We start from the raw sequence: 26,126 nt of genomic DNA, 5'->3' as shown, positions 1-26,126 counted from the left end.
ATCACCCCATTATACATGAAACTACAATGTTTCTAAATTCAATTTCAAACACAGCTGCAGTGAACAAAGTTTTTTTTTTTTAACTTTCTCGTCAAACACTCAGATAAAATACACATTTCAGAAAAATACAAATTAGCAACCATCAGAATGAACATTTGGTTTCTGATTAAAATAGACTATATGTTTTCTTAAACACTAAATGCAAACTTTTGTAACAGATATAATCTAAGTCTAAATACATTTTGATATTCAATCAAATGAACATTTTGTTTGTATTGCTACAATTTAGACAGCGGCACCATCATTGCATACATAATTATGTACATTTCATTCTAAACTATATTTGACACAGAACTTGTAGATTTCAATATTATGAAAGAACCCTATGACGGATGAGTGCAAAGTGTGGCATACTTGGGGTATACTCATATGAGTGCCTGCAATGGTCTCAGTGGCCATACTTTTACACTGCACATATGAGTGCCTGCAATGGTCTCAGTGGCCATACTTTTACACTGCACATATGAGTGCTTGCAATGATCTCAGTGGCCATACTTTTACACTGCACATACGAGTACCTGCAATGGTCTCAGTGGTCATACTTTTACACTGCACACAAGAGTTACAATGCCCCAGAGTATCCACATTGACACTCATACCCGGTATGTCATGGGATTCTCATATTATAATATAATATTTTGATTATCCAAAACAGACAATTTTGCAAAAAAAGCACAACTGTGCATTTTGTGTGTTTTCTTATACATATGGAAACAATCGTATGTTAATTTGCATACAGGTATGCAATAATGTTTTATGAACACAGATCTAATAATTAAAGGTACATATGTAATACTTGTCTTTTTTTCACTATTAAAACATGACTGACAGTTTGCACAGTAGTGGCAAGATTCAAGAGTTGTACCAATTTCAGAGAAAACAAAGTTTGTATCATAGGAACAAACATATACTTTGATCTTGATAATAGTTTTACAGAAAAGCTATTTACAGAGTGGTTTGAGTTTGTGATGTGAACAATACAACCTAAGCCAAATCTGGCATACAAACAATAAAACAGCCAACTTTAATATTCAAACTACTATAGTGCAAAATGTCAATCGTGTAAAAAAAGAAATTCAATTCAGACTTCTTGAAAAAATACCCACTGCGATGTAAAACTAATCATTGATTCAAACTGTGTTTCTACTCAGTTACTGCTGAATCTTGTCCAAAAAATAACATTTTTTAAGAACATTGTTATTTCCCTCCAAAGTAGATCCATTTCACATTTCTCTATAATCCACTACTTTTACATTTTCTGTTTTGATGACTGTATGTCTTTGTGATTAATATCCTACCATAATTTATGTCACAGGAAGTTTTTCTGATGACAAAAAACAGAACCATAGACTCTAGAAGACAGAGGAAGTTGAAGACACCTCCTGGCATCAATTAACGCTAATTAGCAATTTCATTCAAGAAAAGCACAGGAAGTATTTTAAGACACTGATAGATTTGCATGTCACAGCTGTGAACCCACAATTTGCATGTTACTTACACCTGTGTACCAAAAATTTGCATGTTACACCTGTGAACCCATAATTTGCATATCACACCTGTGAATGTATAATAAACATATTATGATGGCTGACCAGTGATACTGGTACAGATATCTTACGCTGGTGATCTCATCAAGTAAATATACTTTTTAAGTTCACTTTTCATAATTTCAATTTCAATTACTGGGTTCGATTGTTGTGTTTTCAAATATGGAAGGACAAAGAAATATTTTTACAATTGGTTTGGTGTTTCTTAATGATGACAAAAACAACATATTCAATACCTTTTTGACATGCAAATGTATCAATGTCTTACAAATTCTCCCTTGTTGCCCGTGCAATAATTCATTACCAAGGTTAATCAACACTGTAACATTGCACTCCCAGAAGAATTCACAAACTTAGTATTTTACTGAGGAATCATACTAAAGTACCAAAGAAGAGATATGAAGTAGTATAGATAATGAAATCTTCCTTACTGACAGCCTTCTTATTAGATGTACAGAATGTTGCCACACACAAAGAAGCATGCACAGCCACTTCAGGGTTACCAATTTGTGCTCTACGTTCAATTTCAAGTGCATAGCTATAAAGAGTTTTAGATATCGACCCTTTCATCCCAACCTTGTTCTGATGTAAAAAACAAAACAAACAAAATAACGATATGCCTGTACAACATAATTAGGAAGGTAGAGTTGAAAGGAGAAGAAAGTTATAAATGTGCTCTTTTTAAAACCACACGTGCTAGAAGTTGCAGAGACCAAGACTTGCACTTTCATGCTGATACCGCCCGCTATGTTACTGCGTCTTATTTTGTGCTTCTTTGCAAATTGTTTTGTTAGCCTAGCATGGGGTTTCTTGACGAGGAGGAGACCCATCCTTAACTGGAGTACTAGTCATCTGGGATGTAATTTGCTCAATTTCCTTGTCTTCTGGAGAAGATGGTTTTGCTTCAATGTACCAATCATGCATGGACAATGCAAACGACTGGGACTGCACACTGCCAGGTGGTGCAGACCTACGTTTTGGATTGTCACGTGCACGGGTCACAGAATCCCTTCCACTCGACTCATTTCTCCAAAATGGAGAGTTGAACAGAAAGAACGGTTTTGAGTCAGTAGTAAGTCTCTCTCTAAGCTGTTGTTTTTTCTTGGCTGTTGTTGTTACACTGATGTACTCTTCAAAACTTTCTTCTAGTGTCTTAAGTTTGGGGCGTTGAGATCCATAGAACGACATTGCAGATGTATCTGAGTGACGGTATGGACTTGATGCTGAGGCACTTCTTCTGAGTGGTGGTCGTCGTTTTGCTTCTGCTGCTGCTTCTTGTTCCCCAGGAAACCCTTGAACAGATGATGACTGGGTGGTGTTGAAAATTCTTCTTCTGTCTTTTGCCTCAAGGTTAGACGGCGATGTAGGTGCTGAATTGTACAGTTTTTGTTCCTCAAATTTGCTTTCTTTCGATGGCATGTCAGCTTTCTTGCCATGATTGTTGTTTGCTGATGATGTGTTATGATTTATCTTGGTTTCACTTGGCATGTCTTCCTTCTCCAATTCATCTTGGGATTGGACCTGTGACAGACTACCAACAGAGCCTCCTCTTTCACTGTTTGATCCAACAGTGGCGTCAATACTACTACTTCGCTCACGTGACTGTCTGAATTCCTGTTCCATATCTTCAACAATTTCTGCAATCTGGATCTTATTTTCAAGAGTGGGGGAGCTAGCACCATTTTGTATTCCTTCCTGCTCACATCCCCTAGAACTGCTACAGGGAATGCTCTCCTGGCTACTGTTAAGAAACCTGAAGAGTTTATCAACCTCCTTCCCTTTCCTCTCAGCTGATGAATACTTGGAATCAGAAGAAGGGAGTTTCAGTCTTGTAGTGATACAACTGTTGCTATTGATATTTGATGGCATCTCGTTCTCACTGATATGTAGGTCCTCATAGTTAGCATCTTGTGCCATTACATCTCTTCGGTTACTTATGCCATCTTCATCTTCTTGTTGCCCATCGCCTTCTCTGCTACTACTAGAGTGTCTTGAATCAATCTCACCATTACCATCAATCATTGGAATTTCTTCAGTTTCAAAATCTAGACTTTCGGTGCTCCTTTCAAACTTCGGACGATTCTTAGATTTCTGCTTGGTCTTTCTGCTCTCAACTGGTGTTAACAAAGGTGACATTTCATTATCTGCATCTTCAGCTTTCTTGTTTAAACTCTCTTGACTGAATGACATCTTGTTCTTCAGTTTTTTCAGCTCTGCAAGGAACTGGTTGTCATTATGGTTTTCTTTGACTCTATCTGAGAGGTCTGACTTGTCGTGTGCATTTTGTAGACTCTCCATACTTGAAAAGTCACTGACATACGACATTGTGTAGTGACTGCTGGCCTTTCCTCCAGGTTTTGTGAATCGTCCTCTACCTTTCCCAGTAGTTGCAGAGTTTGAATTATTCTCATTTTCATGATCAGGCTTCTTTTTCTCTCTGGAGTGACTGTCCAAATGGTTCTCTTCTTTCACCTGTTTGGCTACAAGAGAGTCCTTGGCACTTTGATTACCATCATTGTGTACAATGATAGTATCTAGTTCCATAGTATCTGGTTCATCAAAAACTCCCTTCAACACGACTGACTTGCCAGGATGTTTCTTTTTTGGTTCTTCTTTATGATAAGGTTTCCCTCCTATCGTCTTGCACTGTAAGCGCTCTATCTGTACATTGACGTGGTGATGATTGGCATTACGAGAGGAATTTTCTAAGGCAGGATCTCCATAGCCTCCACGGCCTGGACTAAACGGTCCATCAGGAGGGTTAGCTGTGGGAGATTCATCTAACTTAGGAGAGGCTCTGGTGGCAGCCATGTTAGCCATAGCTCCCCCAATAGTACGCAGCTCCTCATAGCTCAGATTTAGGAAGCTGTCGGGGCCAGGTACTTGTAGATGACCATCTTCGACCTCATCTACATCCTGCATTATTTGAGGAGTGGTCACGAGATTTGCATCACAGAAGTCGCCACATCTCATTGTCTCCTGTTCCCTTAATCTTAGAACCATAGCCCGGAACAGCTGCCAATCTCCAAATGTCATACCTAGAACCCTTTTGAGTTCATCTAAGTCACACTGCAGTAAGACATGCCCATTGATATTGTTCTCGGCTACCTTGGCTTGGTATTTAGCAATCATATGTTGATCTATGCCCTCTAGTGACAGCAGACGGTCACATACATCTTTGATTGACATTCCGTCAGTTCCACCATCACTAGTTGGACTTAGCAACTCATTTCCAATTAATGGCTGTAAATGATATTGAAAAAGAAAAAAAAGATTACTTGAAAGTTTTAAGTTACAAGGTCTTTCCTCACATAGAAATAGAATTGTAAAATTCCTGCTTGAACAATATGATTTGAAAATATACGTAGAAATTGTGTTAAGGGAAATATTAATATGGCTGGCTTTGGAATTGTACTTAAAGTAACAGGAGGTGACTGTATCGGGAATGATCAACCATAAATCTCGTAAAGCTAGGTAGTCAGGGTGAGAGAAAGGATGGTTAGACACTCTAGTATGCCCAAAATTTGCACTACTTAACTTTGAATCTTCTAATTTACTGTTGATGTCATGGAACATAGTTGAAATACGATTGACAAGTGTTTCACATGTATTCATGTATTGAATTTAATTTCAATGTTTCATAGAAGTACCCACTTATAAGAGTCAGAATCCGACATTTGTTCCATACATGATAATTTATATATATCGTGACAGACTATGTTTACATCTCACAAGGTACATTGTATATAGTAAAAATAGCAAATCTAATTCATAGATACATGTACAGTGCATTTAATGGACAAGTGACTAAATTATATAACTATTAGATGAGTTATATGTATAAATGTCAAGAAAAGACAGTGAAGAAATACTCTTTGAACTAACAAAATTATAGAAATGATTGCCAAATTTGCACAAGATTTTATTCAGTAGGAATTTTTTATCTCCATTTGCATTACCAGTGAAAATAATGTTCATATTTCATTTATTTATTTATAAATCAACATCTGACAGGCACAAAGTACCCACTCTTGTGAGCCGATAAGCAAAAATACATGAAAACATAATATCACAACATCATATGAATGTACATAATACATGTACTGGTGAGAGTGGAACACAGATTGAAAATTATCACTTTAAAACCGTTTTCCTGTAATGAATTCAATTTCAAACAGAGAAGTAAATAAATGATCCACTTAAAATCAACAAAAGTTAGATAATCTAACAAAATGATCTCCAAATTTGCAGTTAGGACAAATTGATTCATACATATATAATAATAATAATAGCAAATCTTTAGGTTTATTCCACACTCTCTTGTGAGACTTTAGTAGATGTCTTTAGATTGCAATTCCTACCTGTCCTGCCGAGTAGCCGGATAGGTGTGCTCCTCCTGGTCCTGGAAAACTCATCCTCTTCCATCCACCACGTGTAAAGTTACTATTATAGGGACCACCATACCAAGAACCACGTGGAGAGATGACATTTCCACCTCCCCCTCCCCCACCACCCCCACCAGGAGTGTAAGGGTTGGATAACAGGGTACTGCTGTCATGAGCTTGATGAAGATCTGGAATAGCATAATAAAAGAAGTATGAGAATGGTGTGCATAGATAGATAAAATTTGAATAGATTGAGTATACACAGGTGAAACTGTTCTCTTTCTCATACAGGCATCACAAATTTTCACTATATCAACATAACATAACATGACACACACACACACTTCATAATACACTATTAAAATGCATACATACACAAATAAACAGCACAACAAACAAACAAACAAACAAATAGACAGACAAACAAAACAAACTAATACAAAGGTAAACAAATGACTGATATAATAATAAACTAAAATAAAATGCAGATTAATGCCGGAAATTAGAACTTAATACAAGATGAAAACAATTATAACAGTTGTAATAATTATATGATGAAAATGAAATCATAACTATTTATACTATCTGGTCAAACTAATGTTAAGTTTTCTCAATTTACAAGTACAACTTGACACCTGAGTTTAATGTGGCTTTCTGACATTTTGACAACAAATGTCATGTTTTTCTTAAACTATTTTCTAGTGTTTGAAATTGACAGTATTTGCCAAGTTATATGAATCATTTCAAAGTATAACAGATATCTTTATATATGCATATGCTAAATGTACATGTGTGTATATTGTATATTGTATATGCTAAATGTACATGTGTGTATATTATATATTGTATATGCTACATGCACATGTGTGTATATTCAATAATTGTATATGTATATGCTAAATACACATGTGTATATTGTATATTATGTAATATGTATGTGTACACACGTTTGTGTCAGATACTGAAGATTCTTGCATGGACTAACAAAGTGAATGTACGTAATTATACAGACTCTGTGCTTGATCGTTTTAGGGAGAAGCCATTCCCGTATATAGGGCACGTATAAAATACAGACACAGTTCATTAGCGCTAAAGATCATATGCAATCACAATGTTGATGAGAACATCTAGCAAACACTAATGAGGAACCATAAACTTCTAAGTATTGGCAAACTATATATTTAGGATTAATAGCAGTAGAGAATTAACGATCTCACTGTTCAGGATATACAGCTCTCCTTAGAGGAATCTAAAAGGTTAAGGTAGCCAGTCATTATTTTTATCCTGATATCAACCCTGGCTTATCATCCAAGCCAAACGATGCTATCTGGGATAAGCACTGATGAACACTACATACATAAGTTACCACTTTAAGACAGTAACAATACACTTAAAGTATGGTTGTGAAATAGTTTGGAATAAATGTTTTCGATAGAAATATTATACCATGCACGAGCTAGGTTCCACAAAAAATATTGAATATATACATTGTACTCTGGTCGTTCTATGTCATGACAACGTGTCTATGTCACTTGTTTTGCTGTGTTTGTAATATAAGTTAAAACGCTGAAAATTGCCATTACTTCCCCCCAATTTTTTTTATATTACCAAACATGGTTCAGACATGGTTCAGAAAAATCAGTCTGGCTGTTTGTGTCAAGATGAAAACCAATACTGATTTTTTTTCATTACTCATTGAATTAATTTGTCTATCAAATGTATATTTACTATAATCTATACTTTCTGTTGACTGACACTAAAAATCTATCAGTGTTCCGTGCAACATGTTTAAGGTGAAATTATTATTAATATTAAATTGTCTCTCTAATATGTTATCATTCAATCAATCATATTCTGGAAATAATGAATATTTGTTCCCACATGTCAAGTGTTCATATTAAAATAATCATTTCTATTCATTCCCTTGTTAATAGAGTAATCAAAGTTGGCATTTATCGTCAATATAAAGTTAAATCTTAAAACACATGTAGGATGTGCATAAATGACAGTATTGCTGATTATACACCATTTTGCTTCCAAAAACATGTAAACTTTGCATCATGTAACTACTGGTATGTTTTTGAAGATGTATATTTTACATTTTTGTATGTATATTTAGTATCTCTATGTATGAAAAGAAAGTGCATTAAAGTTTTCACAGCTTTTGAATGTACGTGTACACTAGAGGGTTTCAATTGACAGAATCTATTCAGAGTGAAGTGTTTGTGTCTACAATCTCTGGAAATATTCATAGCACACAAATGTATCTAGTTCATGACCCTAATCATTTTCCCTTGTGACATTTTCAAATTTACTTATATGCCTCAGAGCTATAGTCATTTTCACTGCAGGTTCAGGCAATTCTTTCGGGTGTGTCTCTATTGCAATGATATAAAGCACAGACTATAGGTAATGACTCTCTGAAGGGTTGTGATACGATGATGATAGGTCAGAGGGTAAGCACTGATGTAAACACTCAAAAAACTATCAATAAACTTACTCAAGGAAATGTTTCCACATGGAATAGCATTTATCATTGAATAAAGTAAAGTGGATCAGTTTGTATAAACAACATGAAATATTGATCAGAATGTTTATGAATACATAATTTTATATTGAAAATCTGCTTATCTGAATACATATCTTAAACACAGGAACTTACTCAAAAAGACTTTACTGTTATTGTCTTGATCATGAATACGCACAGTAGAAACACCATGGAACTTGTGAACTTGTATTACGGACTTGCCAATTTGTCTTTTCCCTTATTTAGGCTATGATGATTTAGTATTTTCAGTACATTAACTACATACTCATAAAATGCAAACTAGTTACAACTTAATCTACATGTATATTGTCACAAATTAAATCAATACACTACAAACAGGATAATTATTTGTAAGTGGTACAAATTTCCTACTGGGTTTAACAAACTAAATCAATCACTTGCAGCATCATTGCATTTGTATTACTAAGTTTGTCAGTTATGTGCATTTATATTTCATTAGTCAAACTTCAAGTCCACGACTAGAATTACTAAACGATTACTGTTGTATTAATAGTAGCACCAATGACCTAAGTCACTGAATTATAAAATATAGACATAATCATGTGAAATTACATTGCAGCATTTTTACACACTATGCTGAGCATCAAATTAAACTCTATTTGAAGGTCAAAAGGTTTTCCATGGATGAACCTGGGTGTAGCATTGACGACATCTGTGATGCATAGTAATGAAGTCACCATCCTGGCGAGGTGACTGTTATCAGTATAGTACATGCATACAAAGTGAGGTCACAGTCACATCTGCAGGTATGTATTTATCCTTGAACATTGTATCATTATTGAGTTGATGAACTCAGTGTTCAAAACTACATGTAAGTATTAAATGTAGACTCTATGGGGAAACACTGCCATTTTTACCCCTTTCCCCTATCTGTGTTACCAGGGTTCCCAAACCTTAGTAAAACACTGCATCTACTATTAACATCATTGCAAAATGAGCAAACTTTACCTTGAATGTGAATGTACACATACACATTTGATATCTCAATGTTGGAGAGCAGAATGCTCCCAAATTGAGGTTTTTGCCAGTCCTATTATATGATCATACAGTTTATAATGCAGTGACTGATATTACACAGTATCCTTCCATTTTGCACAATATCAGTTTTAAACCTTTGACATCCAACAAGGACAATATAACAAATATTCAAATTGGTTAATCTGATATCAGTTTAAAACTATGTACTGCATTGCATAGAAATAAACCTATGAATACTAAATCATTCCCACTTCAAAATGCAGAATTTTGAAATTTCCCATTTGAGCAACATCCAATTATAGTATATATGTACAAGAATTAGACTAAAAACAATTAACACATGTATGATACATTGTACATGTCACACATTGTGATGACCCAAACATATTCCAAAGGGTACTGCAGACTAATACTGTTACAGTAGCATTTCCATCCAAATGACTTTTCTGTGAGATGTCTCCAACAGATTGTATACAGAAAACTTTCAAGTTCCTCCAGATTGTCTGGCATTGACTAGTCTAGTTCCTGATGATTGTATTCCAATTTTACACTACATTATCTTCACAAATTGTCTGTACATGTACTAACCTCTTCCTTTAAAATAACATTTGAGTCAGTTGCTGATTTTCAAAGCATCATACTTCTATCAGGGTCCATGTTGTAGGATAAAAAATTGAATGAGAAAAGTATTCTGGCAGAGCTATAGCAAAGTACAGTTTCTATCCTGCCATACATGTTGTATAGATTGTGAATCAGAATGGTACAATTTCTATCCTGCCATTCATGGCATACTGATTGCAAATTGTTGAGTTCTATGCTGCCATTCATACAATCTGGTCAGGATGACTTGGCATAATACCTTACTCACTAAATTGATATCATTCCTAATACAGGCTAATTCCATACCTTAATTACAGTGAATATTCCCCGATAGGGACAGGCTATCGGTATATTCAATACTTTGATTAAAAACTGTTATCTTCTTAAACGCATTAGAAGTTTGAACCCTCTAAATGGAACATGTCAAATTGAGCCACTTGACAAAAATACTTTACAATCTAGTTCATATTCTTATCAGTCCAAGAAATAGTCATATAAGTAAAAGCACTTAAGGGATATATCAAATCTGGATTATCATTATATGCAATTAATTTTGAATAGAGATGTTAGTGTGACCAGAAAGCTTAATAACACAAATGTACCAAGTCAAACATGAGTCTGCTTATTGTAGTTTATAATATATAAACCACACGTTCTTAAGACACACTTTTTAAAAACTTATTTCAAATTTTCACCATAAATTCCGAGTTGACTTTCTCATTATGGGCTTTACACTGCACCTTGGTAATCAAGCATGTAGATATGTACAAATATAGAGGTAGTACTGACATTTTAGAACAGGTTTGATAGTTGTACACACAAATGCTCCATATACAAATGTTCAGTACATAATTACGTATGTATGTGTGTGTGTGTGTGTGTGTGTGTGTGTGTGTGTGTGTGTTCATCTACCGGATCTATCACTTCCTCTTGTTGTACAAAATGTAATGATGGCAGCCATCTTTATCACTTAGTTTCAGCCAAATTGATTACATGCTCCGCAAATGGACAACACTATTAAGTAGACACCATCTATCCTTGTATGGCCATTTTATCTTCACTAGTCTTTTCCAATATGTCTCTGGTCAATAAAAGTAGCACACTGAATTGTATACTAATGTTACTGGATATCCACATGATCCATTTCTATGCATCCTTGAGTAAATTTGTCCTTTATTCTCAAATATATTGTCAATTTACAATCAAAATGTCTTTGAAGATCTAATGTCTTAAGATCTAATGTCTGCACGCAAATGAAGTCACTGAGGATACTTGCTTCTGAAAGCACTGATCTCCATGTCTACTTCAATGTGGCAAGTGGAAATCTTGTCGAATCATATGACGTGGAATTTTCCCCATTACAGTTCCTACATTTCCTACAATCATAATTTATATGCTCCGTATTAGCATGTACAATATGATGATTATGTTTCTATCACAAAAATAACTGTTATGGAGCTGGCATCTATGCAACTGCTATTAAATTGATTAATGTTGTTTTTACAGAATTATTATACATATATACTTGTAAGTTGTAATATCAATGAATTATTTAATTTACAAAAATGATGTAGTATGTGAATTACCATTGGAGGTAAAAATATAGTAGTCATGTGTTGTTCTCTCTCTCAATTTCAAAGTGATCACATCACACTCTAGAATACAAAGAGACAGGTTATAGCCTGTTTTCATGGTGAAGAAATAACAGGAAAATAGTTCTGAATAAACCACAAGGTAAAGAGACAATTAAAGAGGAAATTCCCAATAATTGACAAACTGCTATATCAGCTACATTATGTAGCTGAATGTTAAGGACTGACAGTGCAACATCATTACACTTCTATGGCAATTCAGATTTAATTTCCCAGAGAGGAAATTTACAAGTGTTGAGAACCGATTTGAAGTACATGTATGCAGGGAAATTGGCTGATACTATTTGGATATATGGTCTGAAATAATTAAAGAGCACTGTGTAGTTGGTATTATTGTGACAATACTAGCCTACATGTATGGCTTGATCATATGTTGTTGGTTCTATCATGAGCTGTAGATTGAACATGTGCAGTAATCAGAAAAGTGCTGATCCTTAACATTTCACAAATACCCTATAACATGCCACAAACATAATGCAAATTTAATGTAAATGGAAACATCAATAGTTTTAATGACTAAGACATGTACTATGAACTGATTAATCATCAAATGCATTTTATTTCAATATATATGATTATCATTACTGACAATTTTCATATTGGTTTCATTGGATTTCAGTCTTTAAAGATAACACTAATACTCTGAGAATATATTATTTCATATACATGTAATTCTATGACTGGATGTCTAGACTACATATGCCATTTACATATGATCATGTCTTGTTTCATTTGGTGCACAGATAATCAATGTCTCAATTTAACAGTAAGCAAGTAATTACATGCAAAGTCAAGAAAAGATTGAGTATTTTATCTTGAAAATAGCCTTCTTGACCATCTGTATTGACTCACGAAAATCAAACTAGGGCAATATTATGTACTTTTATAATATAAGCAGTTACATTATTGATATATTTTAAGTCACTCTCTGTGCTATAATATAATAACAATAGTGCAGTGATAGAGTTTTTTAGGATGAAGGTACAGTGTAAAACTTGACAGTCACATCGCCACAAATTGACCTGAACAGTGCTAGACAATTCCCCATGGGGGTGAGTCTGGCTGGAAATTGCTCATGTTTGCTGGCCTAGTAAAGTAGTCCAGATTAAACAAGTTTACATGGAAATGAAATTTCTTAGCATGATTATGTGAATCAGTCATGTGTATTAACAAGTAGGCCCTCATCACAACACAGCTCATGTGGACAGCATATTAACGAGTTTGGCAAAATGCTGAAGGCAGCTTCTACAATCTTCAATTTGTGAAGTTGATAAATAAATAAACTTTCTTATTTCACTGCTGCTTAAAGTAAGGTCTGATACGACATACTCCAAATTCACTTCTGATTGACAGGTTGACACACTGAATACGCTGGCATCAGGTGCAATTTTAAAATATGTGTAGACTAACTTATTTCTCAGGTTCAAATTCAATGCATGATTTGTTTTGCCATCCATGGCTAGGTAAATTATAGTGATGCATACATACATACATACATACATACATACATACATGCATACACACATACACGCATGTATGCATGTATGACTGTTGTCCATGTACAAATAACTACATCTTTTCAGTGCATACCAACCAGTGTATGTTGTCATCTTAAAAACTAATCATTAAAGAAAGAGATACATACAGTCTGTATTGATCACAATTCAACAATACATCCCTTGGTATGAAATATTGATTTCTTAAAAATCAAAATTTGAAGATTCACTACTTCCTTAATTGTCATCTTGTCTTGAGGAGACAATTTGTCTAAAAAGTAGTGAAGCTCAACAGATTAGCACCGATAACTTGCTGCTGGGTACAGACACCTAGTGAAGCTATTTTTTAAAAGGAAACGATGAAGCCTAAATTGAATTTTTATATCAAAATATAGTGAGCCATTAATGCATCCCTCATGGCTGTTTATATCTCACTCTGGCAAGGGTGAAATGTGTTAAACTGATTATAATCTTAAAACACAGTCACAGTACATGTACATACTACAGACTGAAAGTAGGAATCATGTAGTGATGGTTTAACACTTTTTTCTGTATATTTTGGTCTGGTATTCCCAGCGTGATATATGACTCCAAAACAATACGCATATCACTTTGTGTGTACTTTATGTTCATAAATAAAGTCACTTAAGTTCGTAGTTGAGAATATAAATTAACACATGCCATCACATTTTTGGTATCACATTTCCTGCTCTTTTATATCATTCGTTTGTTCATTCATTCATTCCTTCATATGTATGTATGTATGTATGTATGCGTGTATGTGTGTGTGTGCGTGCGTGTGCGCGAGTGTGTGTGTGTGTGCATGTGTGTGCGTGCATGTATGTATGTATGTATGTATGTGTGTATGTATGTATGTATAAGAAAATAAAAATTATGTATTTATTTGTGTACTGTATGGGTGACCATAAACCCTCGTGGAGGGTAACATAAACAGAAAGACTTTTTAAAACCATAGCAACCAAAAACAGTGGTACGAAAAATCTCTATGTGGGAAACTAATTAAAATAACATTTGAAGGGCAAACAACACATTAAACTATCACTCCAATCATAAAGTTATGATGGCTTCAAAATACACAAAGCAATGAAAAATATAGTGTATGTGGTTGCTGTGTGATAAAGTAACCTTGTCATAACACGCCATCACTCATCTTAAAGGTGAAAGATATACCAGACATTGTCACCTGGTGATGAAGCATCTGTTACAGACTTCTATTAATATGTCTTCTCCCTAAGACATTTTTAAACCCTGTCTACGCAACTGTCGCCACATTAAAGTGATATACGGTATTTTCATTGGAGAAATCCAATTGAACTAGTCAAAGCAACAAATTAATCATTTCTTTCAATATCAATGAATATGGAGATATTGCTACATGTACATGTATATATGATCAGACTGTTTGTGACTTGTTTCTTCATCTTCAAGTTTTTCTCTGCATTTCTTCAAAATCTTAGAATATGCAGAATTCTAGGCTTGTACTGTCTATTTGATTTGAACATATATTTTGTAAATTCCATATGGCAATTACATGGTTATTAAACAGATTTCATATTTTGTATGCAGGAAATTATACTCAATTACACAATGTACTATATGGGTCTACAGGCAATAACTTTACATACATGACTCCCATTCAAATTATTGTTACATTTCATATTATATATATGGCAAGCAGTGTTCACCTTGCAGACAGTTTTGGAGAAATTGGTCGATGACAATATAAGCTACTGAGTCACAAAGACTTTTTGTCTGTTTTCCTAATGCTGATAGACCGATCCTTATTGCAGTACATTGCTTTGCTCACAGTCACTATTAAAGTCTCTCTGTTTTAATACTAATGCTGACACACCAATCCTTATTGCAGTCAAATATTACCTTGTTAAGTCAGTTATAGTCAGTCTGTCTACGGTGAACTCTGAAAAATCCTGCCTTTTAGTGTACCAGTTAAGGACTGTACATTGTACAATGTACTATCAGTTACTTTCACCACTGTACACTGTACTATCAGTTACTTTCACCACTGTACACTGTACAATGTACTATCAGTTACTTTCACCACAGTACACTGTACTATCAGTTACTTTCACCACTGTACAGTGTACTATCAGTTAATTCCACCACTGTACAGTGTACTATCAGTTACTTTCACCACTGTACATTGTACAATGTACTATCAGTTACTTTCACCACCTTACACTGTACAATGTACTATCAGTTACTTTCACCACTGTACACTGTACTATCAATTACTTTCACCACTGTACATTGTACAATGTACTATCAGTTACTTTCACCACTGTACACTGTACAATGTACTATCAGTTACTTTCACCACTGTACACTGTACAATGTACTATCAGTTAATTTCACCACTGTACACTGTACAATGTACTATCAGTTACTTTCACCACTGTACACTGTACTATCAGTTACTTTCACCACTGTACACTGTACAATGTACTATCAGTTAATTTCACCACTGTACACTGTACAATGTACTATCAGTTACTTTCACCACTGTACACTGTACAATGTACTATCAGTTACTTTCACCACTGTACACTGTACAATGTACTATCAGTTACTTTCACCACTGTACACTATACAACGTACTATCAGTTACTTTCACCACTGTACACTATACAACGTACTATCAGTTACTTTCACCACTGTACACTATACAACGTACTATCAGTTACTTTCACCACTGTACACTGTACAATGTACTATCAGTTACTTTCACCACTGTACACGAAGATTGTAATGTCTACATGACATAGAACACTTCTAATGATGTCTGTATTACATGACATAGAACACTTCTAATGAAGTGGTATATCACAACTGAACTACAATGTATGGAGTTTTCAAAAGTTTTTTAAAATGCACCTGTGACAGATGATTTGTTGACAACAGTTGTTCATTTGAATACATATTACTTGTTATGAACAAATATTCGTATAATGACAAGCTCACACAAGAACCACTTACTTTCATAAAAGAAATGCAATGTATACACCTGAGACTGATAATTAGATCATCCCAGAGGGTCCTAAACTGATTTGAGGTTGAAAACACTTCCCTGGCTGTGAGACTTCCCTTCATAATAGTATCAAACTGATACCCTTAGATTAGATCAGCAGCTGATGTCGGCGGATTATAGAAGGCCAGTGAATGCACCACCTAATCTCAACCAACACTGAGTAGGTTCTCTTACTGCTGGAGACTAATGGGCTCAATGTGTAAGACGAGACATCACATCTGTCAGCTACTTGATACATTTTAAGTCACTCTATGTCCAATAATAACCATTAGACACATCTATAGATGTATACATCTATCTGTATATCTATCTATCTATCTATCTATCTATCTATCTCTATCTATCTGTCTATCTATCTATCTATCTATCTATCTATCTATCTATCTATCTATCTATCTGTCTGTCTAGCTATCTAGATACATCTATACATACATCATCTAAACATACATCTATCTAGATACATCTATCTATCTAGATACATATACATCATATACACATACATCTATCTATCTAGATACATCTATCTATCTATTTATCTATCTATCTATCTATCTATCTATCTATCTATCTATCTAGATACATCTATACATACATCATCTACACATATATCTATCTAGATACATCTATCTATCTATCTATCTATCTATCTATCTATCTATCTATCTATCTATCTATCTATCTATCTATCTATCTATCTATCTATCTATCTAGACACATCTATACATACATCATCTACACATACATCTATCTATCTAGATACATCTATACATGTACATCTACCGGGTATCTATCTGAACAACGTGTGACTTCACATCCCTGAAGAAGACTTGAGGACTCAGGTTGGAAGCTAGGATTTATACCTAAGTATTATGGTGCAGTACAAAGTTTGAATTGATTTGTTTATCTATACATGAACATCTACAGACCTAATAAATACATCACTATATACAATGTATATGTATACATGTATATCTATAGACCTAATAAATACATCACTATATACAATGTATATGTATACATGTATATCTATAGACCTAATAAATACATCACTATATACAATGTATATGTATACATGTATATCTACAGACCTAATAAATACATCACTATATACAATGTATATGTATACATGTATATCTATAGACCTAATAAATACATCACTATATACAATGTATATGTATAGACCTAATAAATACATCACTATATACAATGTATATGTATACATGTATATCTATAGACCTAATAAATACATCACTATATACAATGTATATGTATACATGTATATCTATAGACCTAATAAATACATCACTATATACAATGTATATGTATACATGTATATCTATAGACCTAATGATTATATCACTATATACAATGTATATGTATACATGTATATCTACAGACCTAATAAATACATCACTATATACAATGTATATGTATACATGTATATCTATAGACCTAATGAATATATCACTATATACAATGTATATGTATACATGTATATTTATAGACCTAATGAATATATCACTATATACAATGTATATGTATACATGTATATCTACAGACCTAATGAATATATCACTATATACAAATGTATATGTATACATGTATATCTACAGACCTAATGAATATATCACTATATACAAATGTATATGTATACATGTATATCTACAGACCTAATGAATATATCACTATATACAAATGTATATGTATACATGTATATCTATAGACCTAATGAATATATCACTATATACAATGTATATGTATACATGTATATCTATAGACCTAATGAATATATCACTATATACAAATGTATATGTATACATGTATATCTACAGACCTAATGAATATATCACTATATACAAATGTATATGTATACATGTATATCTATAGACCTAATGAATATATCACTATATACAATGTATATGTATACATGTATATCTATAGACCTAATGAATATATCACTATATACAAATGTATATGTATACATGTATATCTACAGACCTAATGAATATATCACTATATACAATGTATATGTATACATGTATATCTATAGACCTAATGAATATATCACTATATACAATGTATATGTATACATGTATATCTATAGACCTAATAAATATATCACTATATACAAATGTATATGTATACATGTATATCTACAGACCTAATGAATATATCACTATATACAAATGTATATGTATACATGTATATCTACAGACCTAATGAATATATCACTATATACAAATGTATACGCATGTAAACAAGTAAATGACTATTCATTAACATATAGTTACCTAATCACCAAGTAATACAAATTTTAATTCTTATGACATTGATTGCTTGGATTATCCTAGAACTAAAATATTGTAAATATCTTTAATAGTGAATATTTACTAATGAGATGAATATTAGATGTATTACTTTACCACACTGTACATGTACGTGCATTCTTGTAAACCAGAATTATTATTTCTACCACTACAGTCTCATTATTAAAGAACGTTGTCGTAAAACAGGCCGTGGTTTGCGATGATGATGTACGTGTAGATGTTTACATGATTTCCAGTATTTCACAATGATGACTAATGTGGTTACGAGATGTATAGTAGGACATAATATCGAATCAAAATTTACACACTATTTTCATTTCAGACAGGCTTAATTCCTTATTCTCAGTCCATCTTGAGTCAGCTTGTTTCCCCTAAATTACAGTGTACGTGTTCACATCATATCATCTATTTCACAATCATGACTGATGTGGTTACTATTAGGACATAATTATATTGAATCAATATTTATACTCTTCAGATGTTTTATTTTCATTTCAGACATGCTTGATTCCCTAATAGTATATATTTAATAGTATACACATGTACATGTATCTTTAGTCACATACTTTGATACAGCTGCTTGTTTCCCCTAAACTACAGTGTGTTACTGTATGTGTTCACATGATTTCCTGGATTTCACAAAGATGACTGATGTGGTTAATATATTAGGATATAATATTGAATCAAAATTTATACTCTTCAGATGTTCTATTTTCATTTCAGACCTGTTCAATATTCCCTATTCTTAGCTTATTCACTTTACTTTGATACAGACGTTACGCTATATCAAACATTATGTACAACTACATTGTACCACTTTTCTTTATTAATTTACATGAAACTCACAGGTACAGTACATGTAAGTGCATGTAGTCACAAAACACATGGAAATGTTTTTATACGGTTTTTACTTATAGTCTAAAGATCATCATATAAGTTTTTAGACGCCAACACAACAATTCATTTCCTTCTCTGTAATAATCTCATGTGTTTATTATCTTTCTTAATTTACTCTATTTGATCTGTTTAATCTATGCTGTGTGTTGACTAAAGTGTTGTGAACTTTTTAACTAGACTATGTCAATTTAATTTGTGTCTGCAGTTTCAAAGTGCATCACTGATGAAACCCAAATAAATTGTATATTACAAATATTTTTTATTTATATTATATTATATTATATCATGTGATAGAGATGATGGCAGATACAGATGCACACACTTTCTTTTTCTTTTAAGCTTAACTTAGTTTAACTCAAAGCATTTGTAAATAATACAGTCTATTAACTTTAATAATTAAGACACCCATATTTGAAAATAGTTGCAATATGATGTGGTCTGCTAAAAGACTTAAATAAACGCAACATGTAAACGATATAATTTCCATAGTTTTCTGTTTGTTATATTCTTTTATTAATCTCTGTGCAGTATATAAACATTCTTGAATTCCTACAAAATAAGTGTAAAGAATACACGCTGCCTAATTTGAGTATTTTTTATTACAATCATAGATTGTCAGTTTTTATTCATATTTTCTTTCTTTCTTGTCTAACGTATATAATCCAAGTTCTCCTGTTGTGCGGCCTACGTATGGTGGGAAATAAGAGAATATGTCTTATAGGAAAACAGTGTTTGGTTTCAGGTCACAATGAAATAGTTCATTGTGAAGAGTTGATATAAACACACCTGTAACTAGTATACAATGTAGTCAGTGAAGAGTTATGCCAACACACCTGTAACTGGCATACAATGCACTCAGTGTATGTACATGTAGTATAGACAGTTCATAAAATATGTTTATATTGCACAGAACAAGAGGTCAATACTTCACTACTAGGACAACAATTACAACTTTAGTACCTTTGGTATTTTCTCTTTTGTATCGTACAATGGTAAATGACTACTTGAATAAAGATTTGTATACAGCTGCATTGCTAAGGTGGTAGAGATTGTAATATGTGAGAGTTGTAGTGATGGCTATAGATGATGATGGTGGTGGTGGTGGTAGGGATGATGATGATGATGGTGGAAGTGATAGTGGTGGTGGTGTTGGTGGTGGTAGTGATGGTGGCTGTGATGATGACGATGATGGTGGTGGTGGTGGTGGGAGTGATAGTGATGATGATGATGATGGTGGTGGTGGTGGTGGTGATGATGATGATGATGATCGATTACATGACTGATTCTATACATGATTTTAATGCTTACCCCTGTATTTGATCTCAAAAGAGATTTACAATAGGGTCACATTCTATACATGTTAGCGTAAATAATATTCTTCTCATTGAGAAACAGTAAGTTTAATAAAGTCACTGATGTGAAGTACATATACATGTATGTGTTATCTATGTGACAAGTTTGATTGAAATACCTGTGTGCATGTATGACAGATGTGGATAGAATTTAGAAGATGGTTTGACATCTCACGGCCTTGCATTGTCAATGTACACAACAGACACTACTTATTTCAAAATCATTTAAATTCACTATTTTTTCCTTATTAGATATATAAACTTGCCCTTTCCATCAAAGGAATGGGGAAACTATTAATGGATCCACCATGTATATTTAATTCAATCAAATTTATTATTGTTTCAATATAACACACGCATCATTTGGATAGCATGAAATAGACATCCTAAAAAAAATCAAACTGTTCCTGTGTGTTTGTATTCAGGTAAGTCAATTATTATGCTTGCCTTATCCTCAAATTACTTCACCATCATTGATTTCAGATTCCTTTAATGCATTACTGACATGTGTAACTAGACACCTCACTCCTGTGAGTGACAGCACATCGACTTGCTATATACCATCTCCAATATCTTCCTTTCACATCTTGTCAGATGTTTCTATCATCTTTGACAAACACGAAGGTAACAACTCAAATATCATATTCAGACATTTCAATCAGTTTTAGAGATTTGAATGTATGTTGTCCATTGGCTTTTACTACACAACCTGGGTGACAGAGTTTCAATTACGCGACAATATTTTTTAAACATCTCATACGTTTTTTTTCTATGAATTACAGACAAAATACAGGTACTGATAGTGCACTTGCACATAAAATATTACATATCAATATCCTCACTCAGAACAGAAATATACAGTTTTGTGTTTGAATCCTCCTTGTTTCATCAGACAATGATGTTGATTAGCATTCATAATGAGATAAAATGTATCATTTATATGCTTGCACGCTATCAGTGTATATTTGTTCGTGTGATCCTATAACCACAAAAACAACAAAATGCAAGATTTTCAAAAAACATCGTGCCACCTAATTGAAACTCTAAGTCAGTCTGATTTTATGATACAATTTTTGTGAACACCATGGCAATACTGTTTACAAGCTTTCTCTACCATTACATTTTAACAAACTGTTGATGGTGATGAGATTATATAAACTTAGTTTTTTATGCTTGACTGGTCCACAAATAACTACATTTGTACATGTTTAACATCACCAATTTCAGACATCTCTCTAACATGAATGACGTAGAAATAGACACATCACTGTGAATGACAGCACATGTAAACTAAATTGTTAACATGACGTGGTACACACTTCAATATAAGTAATAACTGCACCATGCAACTACAAATGTCTCATATACAACAACTGTCCCATTCTTCTGTTCAAAAGCATGTTAGGGTAAGACTTTTCCCCAAAACCTACAATACATGTACAAAAAGTATATCAGCTTGACAGCCATGCACATTAATGGTTTAGGAGGTATTAATTATATAATTCTGTATTCAACTCAAGGCAAAAACCAAACTAATTGCTTTTGGTTTGCATTCCATCAATTATTTAACATACTATTATTAGACAATGACAAACACAATTTTGATAAGCAATACATATACTAGTATACAGATATGCTAATAAATTTACATGTTTCCTTAGTAACACAAGAGATACCCTCAACTATGGCAAAACTACTGAAAAAGACACTATTTACATCAAAATACGATTTACTTTTATGGAGATACATGAGGTTCGCATAAATGAATTTATGAATACATATTTCTTCATTTATGGTCCTTATCTACACAGACTGTTTTGTTTTTATGTATGTGTGCATTTTGCACTAATAAACTGTCACCATTTCCTTCCTTAGCTAGTTACATGTACCTATAAACCACCTTGATGACAAGATAAAAACGGATTCCTAGACTTTTCATTTCAAGGCACTGACAGTTTTATTTTACCTTTACACACTTTACTGTTTTTATGATGCAATGTTTTGCTGTATTCACTTTTAATGATCACATTTGTCTGTCATTCAATACTTTAAAACAATGTTTCCTGCTCAACCATCAAAATGTTTCAGTTACGTGTCTTTTCCAGAACTATTAAGTTAACTGTTTAGATAATTAAAATAAAATTAATACTATTTTAATGGCTTGTATAATCTATAAGTTATAACCCCAAAAAAGAAAAAAATATGTATAAATATCGTAAAAATACAACATAAATATGTCTTATTTTTTAAAAAGGTGAGTCAATTTTATTAAGAAATTGTTCACTGCTTTTTTCTCATTGTCATAAACCACTGTTGTATCAGCAGCAATTGTGCCCTGGCTTGAGACAATGCATTTTTCTATTGTTCAAACTTACGAATACCATATCATTTTCAATTTACAGGTTTTTGCTCACTCCCAATATCAAGCACATTTCAAACTATCATTTTGTATACAAATCTTCTTACTTTTACTATTCAATTATTTTTCTATGTGAACACTAGTAGTTAAGGTTTTTGACAATGTTGTCAATGTCATTGCTGTTTTCTTTCTTTTTATCTTGACCTTGAACACAGTACAATGTAATTTTGGGTCACATGATGTATCTTATCCTTAAAATTGAAATTTTCTTTGTTAGCATAAGATATATACTTTTCTTATTTTTTCTTTGTCCATGAGAGATACCTACCTTATCATCACAACTTGACCTCAAAGCTTACAGTAACACCTTGCTGAACTGACCACCAAGGTCAAAATAAAATAAACTCTTGATCTTTGACCTACAGTACAGGTATTCTGGTGAACCTCCGTGACAAGTCACTGAACACTCAGAACTGTTTTTCTACATTTCAGGAAATTCAAAATAGCAAACAGGTTTGGAATTTGAATAAAGTTTTTAATACGTGTAGATGGTCTGCCATACAGTGATGTTTCTTAAAGCTGCCACTGGACCATTTTTTAAAACTGTTTTCATTTAAATATATTACTGTCAACATTGTACAACCTATTGAATCACCTGAAGATAAATGTTAGACTGTTGACAGTCAGTCGTTAGTGCCTTTTTTTGCTATGTTTTATCTAAAACTAAAGTTGTCACCTCGCTCCGATCCGGAGCAATACTACTATAACCGCGTACTGATAGCGATGACCAGAGGCACGAGCCTCCGGCCCTCGCTATCAGTATACGGTTATAGTAGTACGAACGACTGTCGACAGTCTAGGTAAATGTATTCATGTAGTCGTACACATAACATGGTAAGAAAAATGTAACAAATTTGCATTTTTATGGAACAGACCCTAAAATGAGTGCCTCCATTGAACAAAACACATTGAATATACCCACTAAAACAGTTATTAGTGAGACACACCATAAAATACATGTAATATGTGTGATGATTGCCCATGGCTGAAAGTTTATGACCTAGCTTATGACTCGATATGAATATTTAATGAGCACTACCATATATAGGTATCGATGCAAATCAAACTAACATGAACAAGCTTTTGCTCCTGGTTTAAACCTGTTACTGCATGACCTATAAATATAGCCAACCACTAACTGACCATCGTTGCAAACCACGACAGTTTTACGGCACTGCTCTTAACAAGCCGGTCCCTTATTTCGAAGTGTAGTGGTAGAAATAATAACTCTGGTTTGTGAGAATGCGGGGCGGGGGTGGGAGGGGGGTGGGGGTGGGACTAACGAGATTCACTGCATCTGAGGGAAGCCATGCATAATACAATGTAATTTCAACATGATGTTTTAAAGCATCTAATAGTTCTTTGACGGAATGCCGACAACTTCTTATTTTTCAAAATCAATCAGTTATGTAGTCAACAAAGTGGTACCTTATCTGTAATCACAAAATGAATCTTTTCAGGAAAAAAGTCTGCAAGGTTCTGTTTTATGAAAATGATGTCCATTACACTGATAAGTTGATCTGTCTCCTGTTTGGGGTCTTCCCGTACAACATTTTTCATTTACTTAATATGTTAAAATTCTATACATGTGTCTAGGGATATCTTGTAATATTTCTGCATGCCATATATACTATATAGACAGTAGAAAGGACATCATACAATTCTGGTGGTGTTTTGTCAACAACTGCAAAGATAACCAAACATACATCACCTGTATCATGTCCTTTTTAGACTGACGTTTACACAAGATAACAGAACAGTTTACCTCACCTTACTCTCAGTTGAAAAGTTCATATATTTTCACAATTTAGCATGGGCATAATACATGTCACAATTTAGCAATGATAAACACATTATCATAAACTTATTGGAATACCAGCAACTACAACGAATTGTACATTTCGATGCTATAGAATTATTTGACAATGGTTGATCAGGTTTTGTTGACAGGGTCCTTAAACACACTTGTTACACAAGGGGATGGACAATGACATACGTGTACTTTTTAGTTTATAGATGGGGAGGGAATAATGGTGACATATTGTAGCAGAGGTTAATTGAATGTGAAGTTGTAAGAATATAAATAGGATTTTAATAATCTCTATTACTGTGAAATAACAAGTCAAGACTTTTCATACAATTTATGTTCTGGACACAGGAAATGGCAACCCTTCACAAATTAAATGCTAATAGTTGTTAGTAATAAATTACCTGTAGTACATAAAATGTGATATGTATGATATCAAACTAGGACTACAAGTCACAGCTATACTAAATGTATACCTTGTGTATAGCATTATATCTATAAACAACTCTGTTTATATCCAGATAGCAAAGTTAACCTACACTTACTTTTATAGTCTAGAATCTATACACGTGGGCTTGTTTTCTATAATCTCTCTCTAAGTATAGTCAAATGGACAAATTCTACTGAAAACCTAACTAATCTGCTGGGGAAAGGGTGAACAGCAAACTAGTAATCCATCACACACTAATACAGGGTTGTAATTGGTTACTTCATAAAGACGGTTGCTAATTAACATTCAATGAATACAACCTGTGTTTGACTATCAGTATCACAGGAATTACTACAAACTACCCCTCCAGTCTGAAAAGTAAGTCACGGTGAGGATGTGAGAATATCACCTCATTTTAATATATCAACAATCCAATAACATCACAATAACCGATGACTGTGGTACAAATGAAATGTTGTGCTATGGAAAACTATTTGACTATACGGTGGTGACAGAAATCATAGAAAACAAGCCCCATAG

At 33.4% G+C, this 26,126-nt stretch overlaps 1 protein-coding gene across 1 annotated transcript in view; it reads right to left on the bottom strand.

Moving 5' to 3' along the window:
* Nucleotides 1-250: 250 nt before the first annotated feature.
* LOC144439038 (uncharacterized) overlaps nt 251-26,126 on the bottom strand; it is a 122,894-nt gene continuing 97,018 nt past the window's right edge. The window contains exons 22-23 of the mRNA XM_078128282.1: nt 5,969-6,180; nt 251-4,850 (exon numbers count right to left, since the gene is read on the bottom strand). Of these exons, the coding sequence (XP_077984408.1) occupies nt 2,403-4,850; nt 5,969-6,180 (2,660 nt within the window). The 3' untranslated portion in view covers nt 251-2,402. The remainder of the gene's footprint in view (nt 4,851-5,968; nt 6,181-26,126) is intronic.

Source organism: Glandiceps talaboti, chromosome 8 (genome assembly GCF_964340395.1).
Source record: "Glandiceps talaboti chromosome 8, keGlaTala1.1, whole genome shotgun sequence".
NCBI lineage: Eukaryota > Metazoa > Hemichordata > Enteropneusta > Spengelidae > Glandiceps > Glandiceps talaboti.
Note: the sequence above shows the minus strand (reverse complement) of the source record. Positions and strands in the feature narration are given on the sequence as shown.